At 47.1% G+C, this 10,190-nt stretch overlaps 1 protein-coding gene across 2 annotated transcripts in view; it reads right to left on the reverse strand.

Moving 5' to 3' along the window:
- Positions 1–7,535, reverse strand: part of Irak2 (interleukin 1 receptor associated kinase 2) — a 57,104-nt gene extending 49,569 nt beyond the window's left edge. For both annotated transcript variants that reach the window (XM_028788665.1, XM_028788663.1), the window contains exon 1: positions 7,437–7,535. In XM_028788665.1, coding sequence (XP_028644498.1) covers positions 7,437–7,530 — 94 coding nt within the window. In that variant the 5' untranslated portion in view covers positions 7,531–7,535. The remainder of the gene's footprint in view (positions 1–7,436) is intronic.
- Between the last annotated feature and the right edge of the window lie 2,655 nt (positions 7,536–10,190).

Genomic DNA, 10,190 nt, shown 5'->3' on the forward strand with positions numbered 1-10,190 from the left:
CCCCCCCCCCAGGCCAACTCCACTAGGCCACTTTCTCTTGTGCTCACACGGGTGCTGGCTTTAGACAGAATTTGATCAAGGCTCCTCATGAATGGCTTTTTTTATTGTATTACTATTTGCCAACCTGATGGTGAATGCCTTTAATACTAGCACTCTGGAGGCAGAGGCAAGAGGACTTTGGTGAGTTTGAGGCCAGCCTGGTCTACATAGTGAGTTCCAGGCCAACTTGGTCTACATAGTAAGACCCTGTCTGAAATTTTTTTTTATCAAAAACATTCATTCTATTATTGTTTTTATTGTCATGGTGCTGAGTACTGAGCCCATAGACTCGTCCTAGATAACTTCACTTAGCCCCCTATGAGTCATAAGGAATTTGTCAGTTTGATCGAATGAATTTTTGTGTTTTGCAGAACTAGAGTTCAAAACCAGGGCCCCATCCATACTAAAACAACCACTGAGCCACACTCCCAGCCCTTAAATGGCATTTTTAATTGTTACATAGTATCCCATTGAGGTTTGTTTTTGTTTTTGGGATAGGATCTCACTATGTAGAACAAGCTGGCCTTGAACTCTTCGGGATCTGCCTTCTTCTACCTTCTACCTCCCAAGTGCTAGAATTAAAAGCACGAGCCACCACACCCAGCTTTGCCACTGACAAAGGAAAGTCATGGGACACGTTTATTGACATAGGAAAGCATTAAAACAAAGAGAGAGAAAATTATTAGACTTCGGGGTAGCATGAGGAAGGAACATCAGTTACCTTGTGCAGAAGACCCTCGGCACCGTCCTCAGTATAGCCAAACAAAATCGAACAAAAAATGAGGAATTAAAAAAGAAAAATCACCAGGCAGTGGTGGCACATGCCTTTAATCCCAGCACTTGGACAGCCAGGGCTACACAGAGAAACCTGGTCTTAAAAAAAAAAAAAAAATCAAACCTCCTTGGCGTCAACAATACAAAAATCACAGTACAGGAATTTATGTGAACACAAAGTCAAGTGATTGAGGGACTATGAGTGTACTCGGTTGGTGTAGTGCTTGCCTCCCATCCATGAGGCTCTGGGTTCGAGTCCCAGCACCACCAAAGAAAAATGCCTTAAGTATGGCACACAAGACCAGGATGAGCTCTAGTTAAAACAGTTGAACCCAAAACTCCACAAAGCTTTTCTGTTTGGACTATGAGCTTGGATGGACTGAGCCGGGAACAGGGAGGCCAGAGATAAAGCTAAGAACTATGTAGGACTATGGAAGACATCAGAGCCTCCATAAACACAATGGTCCATACACTGTCAGTCCCCTCTGGATAAATGAGGAAAGGTCATGACATTCTCCCACAGAGAGAGCTGCCAGAAGAATTGCCCTGTAGGAATGGAAAGTTCCAGAGTTACAGTTTTAGTCACTGGAAACTCCACATCAGATTCCTAGCCAGCAGGAAGTGATTTAAGCAGGTCCAGAGTTCCCTTTCAACTGTTCACAAGGGACAAAGAGGAACGTGTGACGTCATATCAAAGCTAGCCCAGCAAGGACACTGGTGTTAGCGGGGCTCCGTCAGAGTACCAACCAGAACTTTGAGCCTCTGTGAGTTTCGATTTCCTCCCAGGAGAAACAGGAAATGAGCTCTGAAAAGGGACAGTTTAGCTCCCTGAAGCAGTCTCTTTTTTTTTTGTTTGTTTGTTTTGTTTTTTGTTTTTCGAGACAGGGTTTCTCTGTGTAGCCCTGGCTGTCCTGGAACTCACTCTGTAGACCAGGCTAGCCTCGAACTCAGAAATCCGCCTGCCTCTGCCTCCAAAGTGCTAGGATTAAAGGCGTGTGCCACCACAGCCTGGCGAAGCTGTCTCTTAAGGTATTGGTCCATTAGCACTGCACTCCGGGGTGGGACAGCAGTGATGGAGGGAGGGACGACTCAGTCACTGCCAATCTGATCATTATGAAAGAGAGAAGAATCAAAGTCCTCCTGAGTAGACTCAAGGAAACCACTGGCTGCTTTCAGGCAGCCAATCTTCCAGACTTTCCCACGTGTGTGAATGCTACTCTTCAGATCCCGTGTCCCACAAAAGGCCCTATTCTAAAGGCTTGGTCCCAGCTTGGTACCTGGAGTGGTGGAAGGTTTAAGAGATGAGACGGGGGTGGGGGGGTGGGGGGGGAGGTCTTCGGAGTACTCAGAGATGTGGTCTCAGTGGGGCTATGGGAGTCCAGTGCCTTCCATAAAGAGGCTTTGCCTGGTCATGAGCTCCGTGACCAGGTCTCCATGACAAGGTCTCCGTGAGACATTGCCACAGGCACAAAGCAGAATCAAGAGACTAGAAGCTAAATCTCTCCAACTGTGCTTTCCTCTTGCTAAGGTGATTGATTCCCTGAGAGTGACTGTCACAGTGCCTGAGAGCTGACAGACACAGCATATGAGCAGCCCATGTTCAAATTCTCCCAGGCGCTTCCTTGCTGTGAATTCAGCAAAAGCCTAGACCTCTCCCAGAGCCTCAGTTTCTTCATGGACCTCATTCATGGGTGGCTATATGGCCTAGATGAACTCTATCCACTGGGAGACCTGAGAGAGCACTTGGCAATGTGTTGTATCCACAGAGAAACCAGTTTCATGTTGATTCCCGAATCCTGGGGAAAGCCTACCCATCTTTATAGTCCTCCAGAACAGGGGCAGCCCACCCTCCTGAAATGACCTCCTCAGGGTTATATGCCCCTCTCCTGACTGGCCAAACTCTTCCAATAGGGCAAGGAAAACCACTATATTCCTTCAGCCTCTTACAGATGAATGGCTCAGAGACACAGTCATTGGCCTGAAGTCATACAGTCAGGCCCTGCACAATGGCTGGAATGCACTGGTAAGCAAGAAGGAGAGTGGTCCAGCTTAGGGGCTCCTGCAGGGGTCCCTGTGCACACTCCCAGGTAGATGAAACATCTTACACAGGCTCAGACAGATACTACAAGTCTTTTCCCTGGGAGCAAATGAGCACAGCTATAACCACAGAGAAACAATCAAAGGCAGAAGTCTACCAACTGATCCAAAGGAGTATTTATGGTTGTGGGTTTTTAAAATCGCTTCAGATCTTCCCACACTCCACACAGTCTCTCCCAGGACCTCAGCACAAGATCGCCTTTTCTAGACTAGCTCAGCAGCCAAGACTCTGGAGTAGAGGGACAACCATCCATGTTCTCCTTCCTTTGGGGAAAACCAGAGTCCTGAGACCAGCTGGCAGCTGCATAGGGAGGGGCCAGCCTTGGGGCAGCCTCTGGGCTGAGAATATACGCAGCAGGGGGGGGGCCCCCCCGCAGAGGAGGATAGGAGAGTAAAGAAGAGAAACGGGAGGGTGGAAGAGAGGCATGGGGGGGACGGACGGAAGGAAAATGATTCAGAACTCACATCCACTACAACATGGATGATTCCTTAAGACTTGATAGATGATGAAGCCATTCTTAAAGAGTGGCACATTCAGGATGGTCCCACTCACATAAAATGCTACAACAGAAAACACCTAGAGCAGAGAGGACAAGGGTAGTGGGATGTATGCTGTGCGCCCGCATTCATTCGTGCGTGCGCGTGTGCATGTGTGTGTATTGGCCTTTAAGGGATACATGGTTCCATTTTGGAGTACTAAAAATAAAATCACATGAACTAAGGGCACTGAGGTGCTCTTTAAATGTGTGGATTTTGTGATGGTTGAAAATGGGTTTGCTCATTTGCTGTTTATTTGTTTATCATTTGCATGCTTGCTTGGTTCTTGGCTTTTTGAGACAGACCCTCAAGTAGCCCAGGCTGGAGTGGAATTCAATCCTGATCTTCCTACCTCTCTACTTCATAAATTTGGAAATTACACATCTGTGTAATAGACCCACCAACTCCTGCTTCCTTTTCCCTCCCTCCCTCCCTCCCTCCCTCTCTCCCTCCCTCCCTCCCTCTCTTTGTTATTTCATTCCAGTCGCTGAGCCCAGGGCCTTAGGCACAGTAAGCGCACACTCTACCACTGAGCCACACTTCAGCCTCATAAATTGTAACTTTTTTTTTCTGGAATCCTTTCTGTAAACCAGGCTGGCCTCAGACTCATAGATCAGCCTGCCTGTGCCTCCAGAGTGCTGGAATTAAAGTGTGTGCCACCACCACCCGGTCCATAAATTGTTTAACAAAGTTTTTTTTCCCCAAAAAATGTCAAAATGTGCCTCTAACATTAATATTCTAGGAACAGAGGCTGTCCTGTTATGGGTAGTTCAGGGCTGGGCTGAAATGGAAAAAAAAAAATTAAAGACCACTGCCCCTGCCCCCCCCCTTCCAAAGCTGGTCACTGCCCAGGAAAGAATCTAAGTCAGCACAGACCATCCAAGTGACGGGACACAGAGTTCCCTGGACAATCCGGTGGTAACAGACATCCTCACAGGCACTCTGGGACTAGGGCAGAGCCTGCAAGGAGGGGACAGGAAGGCTGAGGACACAGAGGAGAGTCACCTCCTGCCCCAGCCCTCGAGCTCTCTGGTAGTGATAAAGAGTGAAAATACTTTCAAGAGAAAATCCTAAGAGTTCATTGCCTGGTATGTGTAATCCCAGCTTCAGAGAAGTTGGGGCAGGAGGATCACCAGTTTGAGCTATACAATAGAAAGCTGTGAGGGGAAAAAAAAATGCCTATCAAAGGTGAAATACCTAGGATATGTTTTAAGAGAGAAAAGGCAGGCTGTCTGTTGTGTATGTATTACTGGTATACAGAAATGACACGATGGTTGAAATACGATGTGTCTATACTTAAGGTATTTCGGAACGAGACCAGAAGGCGCAGTCCTGAGCACTATCGCGGCATGGTCAGAAGCTAGCAAACACGAGCAGTAACGGCTTTTACAGCTGGCTCACAGAAGCTAAGAATGCTCATCCCTGTGGAGACCTGACCGGGGCTCATCTTCCTGCTCTTGACGTCTACAGTACTTTTCTTTGCACAACAACTGTCTTTCTTCCTGGATAAAGAGTGTCCCTGAACCCCACCACTGCTGAGCCTTGGGGGTGACTGTGCTTTGTGCTGAGGGGCTGCCCTGTTGGGCGTTCAGCCACTGCATCTAGGTATGACAACTAGAGATGTCTCTGCACATTGGTAACTGCCACTTACAGAAAAAAATTCTCAGGTGGAGGACCACGATCTTAAAATACTTGGTTTTTTTTTTTTTCCCTTTCTTGTTTTCCTCTTTCATTCACAAGGCTGGGGGTGGAACCCAGGAGCACAGGCTAGTTGAGTGAGTGTTCGACCTCTGAGGAAACACCCTATTCCTCCCATGCATACTATATATCCACACCGGCAGGACGGCACAGACATGTCCACTTTCTGTATCAAGCATAGCTATATATTATATACTCTTTTTAGTAAGTGCTATCCACGGCCACAGGGCAATGTGTGGAGGGAGTTCTCTCCTTCTATCTTTACATGGGTTCCAGGGGTTAAACTCAGGTCCACAAGCTTGATATTGAGTGTGTTCACCCATTGAGCAAGCTTGCCAGCCTCCAGTATCGTAAACATCTTAATTAAAAAAATATACTACCGCCGGGTGGTGGTGGTGCACGCCTTTAATCCCAGCACTTGGGAGGCAGAGGCAGGTGGATTTCTGGGTTCGAGGCCAGCCTGGTCTACAGAGTGAGTTCCAGGACAGCCAGGGCTACCCAGAGAAACCCTGTCTCGAAAAAAAACAAAAACAAAAAAATTAAAAAAAAAATATTGCCAGGCAGTGGTGGTGCACGCCTTTAGTCTCAGCATTTGGGAGGCAGAAGCAGGTAGATTCCTGAGTTCAAGGCCAGCCTGGTCTACAGAGTTCCAGGATAGCCAGGGCTATACAGAGAAACCCTGTATTGAAAAGCAAACAAACAAACTATACATATATATATATATATATATATATATATATATATATTGCTGAAGTCAGGAATGGTGACATATAATCCTAGCCCTCAAGAGGTGTCAGTAGGAAGACCAGAAATCCAAGAATTTAAGATCATTATTAGCTAGGTAATGAGTCCTGGGCCAGCCTGGACTACTGGACTACATGAGATCCTGAGATCCTGTATTAAAACACAAAAAAACAGTGGAAATATATATATATATAACTTTAAGAAATTATATAATTCACTGGCAAAATGCTTGCCTGCCAGGCAAGGCCTTGGGCTCAATTCCAAGCACAACAAAAATATAAAATACAATTTATAAACACACACACACAAATTATTGCACCAGTGCAGTGGTGGTGCGCACCTTTAATCCCAGCTCTTGGGAGGCAGAGGCAGGTGGATCTCTGAGTTTGAGGCCAGCCTGGTCTACAGAGGGAGTTCTAGGACAGCCAGGGCTACACAGAGAAACCCTGTCTCCAAAAAAACAGAAAGGAAATTAAGTGCCAACAGTTGCACTGACTTAAACCACTGTTTGTGTGCCCATCTGACCTACAGGAATAAGGGAGTGGGGCTCCTGCTCACTTGGTACACAGTGCTTTACTGGATTCCATCTCCAGCTCTACATAAACCAAGCCTGTAATCCCAATTCCAAAATGGAAGTGGGAGGGTCAGAAGTTCCAGGGTATCCAAGGCTAGCCTGGGCTACATGAGTCCCTTATCCCTCCCCTCACCACCCCAAATACTAAGATTCAAATATGTAGTCCCACACTTAGAAGGCAGAGACAGAACAATGACAACTTCCAAGGCAACCTGGGGCTACATTAACAAAACAAAACAAACAAACAAAACCCAACTAAACAAACCGCCAAACGTCTAAGAAAGTCGCCTGGGATTTGGTTCAGTGGTAGTGTGATTTTTGGCAAGCACAAGGCCTTAGGATCAAAGTTTTCTCACTACAGCAAAATACGTGAATAGCCAGGAATTGTGGCCCACACCTTTAATCTCAATATTCCGGCAAGAGAGGCAGGTAGATCTCTGTAAGTTCCAAGCCAGCCTGATCTACAAAACAAGTGCCAGGACTACACAGTATGACCCTGTCTCAAACTTATAAGAAAGAATGGAAAATATGTCACAGAATGACGACACCAAGGTAGGGAAGGTAATTCTCGATACTGTTTTATTCTTACAATTGTATAAAGAATCCACACTTGTCACCCACAGTTTACAGATTAAGCCAAGTTTCCGGGAAATTAGGAGAGCGGGCCCTAGATTCCACAGGCTGCAAGGTGATGAGGTTAGAACACAGCTCCGGCAAACAGAGCAACTCGCAGACAGTCATAGACGCTACAGCTCCACAATCATAGAGACAGGCAAAACTCGCCAAGCAGCTACAGTGTGAGCTGACACCCTAGGCTATGAGCAAGTTCACAGGCAGCTCCAAGTCGGTCTGCAAACTAAAGCAAAGCAGCAGCATTCTTAACAGGCATCCCCTGGTCTCAGGTAACACGGGGAGGGGGACGCGGGTCTATCTATCTCGGGTCCTGGCTGAGAGTAAGTGGTGTCAGACTCACCGAACTGCATCCAGTCCCACTCACTGAGCGTGTCTATATTGCGGCACAGGTCGTCCAGCACCCAGGACGGCAGCTGGTAGATGTAGCAAGTCATGGCGAGACTGCGCGGCGACTGAGCCTGTGGCTGAGGGCCACAGCTTTCCTAGCAAAGGGCGGCGCTGCCCGCGGCCGCACTGGGTAAGCGACCGAGCGCCCCCGAGCGGCCAACCGCGGTAGCACGCTCTACCCAAGCCATGGCTGAGAGCGGCCAAGCCAGCACCTCCCAGTGGCATTCAGTAGCACATGCCACCTGTCTCCTGGACCAGTGCCAGTAGTGGACCAAGGCCCTGGGAAAGGCACCCTACAACCCAGAGTTCCAAGGCACTCCCGGAGGCTGGCTAACTCGACCTCCACGGCCTCCTGGAATGCACTCGTTTAACAGGTGCTGATGAGACTTAAGCAGAGAAAACCCACAGATTTTTGCCTTCAGTGTGGGCAGAAGGAACAAATTAGACAATGTGCGGAACAATTTAGAAGTGTGCTAGGCGTAATGTTACACATCCATCACCTCAGTTCTCAGCTGTCTGAGGCTGGAGAACTGTCACAAGTTCGAAGCCAGTCTGGTTCTGGTTATGCACACTGAGTTCCAAGGCAGGCCAACCAGACTACAAAATGAGACTCTCTCTCTCTCTCTCTCTCTCTCTCTCTCTCTCTCTCTCTCTTTAATTAAAAAGTAAACCCTCATTTGGTGGTGAACACATTTAATCCTAGCAGTCAGGAGACAGAGGCAGAGGCAGGTGAATCTCTGAGTTGGTGGCCAGTCTGGTCTAGAGAATTAGTTCCAGGACAGCCAGGGCTACACAGAGAAACCTATCTCGAAAAACAAAAAGTAAAATAATAAAAAGCAATAACAAATAGTTTTCATATCAAGAAAAAGTTCGCTGGGCGGTGGTGGCACATGTCTTTAATCCCAGCACTTGGGAGGCAGAGGCAGGTGGATTTCTGAGTTCGAGGCCAGCCTGGTCTACAGAGTGAGTTCCAGGACAGCCAGGGCTACACAGAGAAACCCTGTCTCAAATAAACCAAAAAAAAAAAAAAGTTCATATTTGGAGGTGGGGCTGGAGAAGTGGCTTGGTGGCTAAGAGCCCTTACTACTTTTGAGAAAGCAGTCCCTAGCGCCAACATGGCAGCTTACAATAATCGCTATCTCTAGTTTCAAGAGATCTGATAACTTCTGATGTCCTCAGTGACCAAGCATGCACGTGGTGCACACACATACATGCAGTCAAAACACTTGTACACACAAAATAAAATAAATGTAAAAACTTAAAGTCATTTTAGCCATTGGTGGCTGTCTAGAAAAACAAAACAAACAAACAAAAACCACAAAAGACTCATTTTATTTTCTGTGTAAGCTCTGTCTGTCCTGATACTCACTCTGTAGATCAGGTTGACCTTGAACTTACAGAGATCCACTTGTCTCTGCCTCCCAATTGCTGTGATGAAAGGTGTGTACCACCATTCCAATGGTTAGGTCATTGCTTAGAACTTTATTTCTCTGCCATGTCGGGGATCAAGCCCAGGGTTTTTGTCATGCTAGGCAAGTGTTCTATTGTTCTGCTTATCTTCCTAAGTTCCTGAAACTAGATTTTGGGGAGTAAAAATGAGCCCATCTAACACTGGAATGGATCTTACCCTCCAGGAAGATAATGTTTCCCTCCAGTCCGTCAAGCATGATGCCCTTGGATCCTCTTCACAGCTCATTCAGCACAAGACTTATTTACTGTTGGGAGCCGACTCCTAGCCAAAAGTGGCTATCATCTTTGCAGCCATCTTGAGCCATATACCCTGACAAGAGACTTGTTTTCAACAGCCCACTACAGCTGAGCACACTCTGATAAACATCTTGTTTTTCTCACATATCTTTTTTTTTTTTAAAGTCTTTTTTTTTTAATATTTATTTATTTATTTTATTGATGAGTACACTGTAGCTGTCTTCAGACACACCAGAAGAGGGCATCCAATCTCATTACGGATGGTTGTGAGCCACCATGTGGTTGCTGGGATTTGAACTCAGGACCTCTGGAAGTGTAGTCAGTGCTCTTAACCGCTGAGCCATCTCTCCAGCCCCTTTCTCACATATCTTGTTTTGCTGTTTAATGCCACCAGTGGCTAGGCACACGTGGTCTCCACGCTGCTGGGCACACGGGGTCTCCACACTGCTAGCTAGGTGCACGTGATATCTACGCTGCAAGGCACATGACGTAGTGCCTTCAGCCTCATGGGCAAGGCACGTGGTAAAGGGTATAAATACCCAGGATTTCCTTTCAATAAACGAGACTTGGAGAGACTTGATCAGACTCCCTGTCTTGTCTCCATTCTTCGAGTCTCTGTCCCCACTCTCTCTCTTGCTAGGCCCTGACCCTCGAACCGGAGCAGCATAACGGGCCATTACAAAGTGACCCCCCAGCCGGGCGGTGGTGGCGCACGCCTTTAATCCCAGCACTTGGGAGGCAGAGACAGGCGAATTTCTGAGTTCGAGGCCAGCCTGGTCTACAGAGTGAGTTCCAGGACAGCCAGAGCTATACAGAGAAACCCTGTCTCGAAAAACCAAAAAAAAAAAAATTCCTAAAAAAAAAAAAAAAAAAAAAACAAAGTGACCCCCCAGAATGTGTGAGGCAGCTTGGGTGGCTACAAAGTGGCACCCAATGTGGGGCTTGAGTAAGCAGGATACAGAGAAGGACACATCGGGAATTGGAAGCATGCATCCTCACT

Source organism: Grammomys surdaster, unplaced genomic scaffold, assembly GCF_004785775.1.
Source record: "Grammomys surdaster isolate TR1022 unplaced genomic scaffold, NIH_TR_1.0 125756, whole genome shotgun sequence".
In the NCBI taxonomy this organism is placed as follows: domain Eukaryota; kingdom Metazoa; phylum Chordata; class Mammalia; order Rodentia; family Muridae; genus Grammomys; species Grammomys surdaster.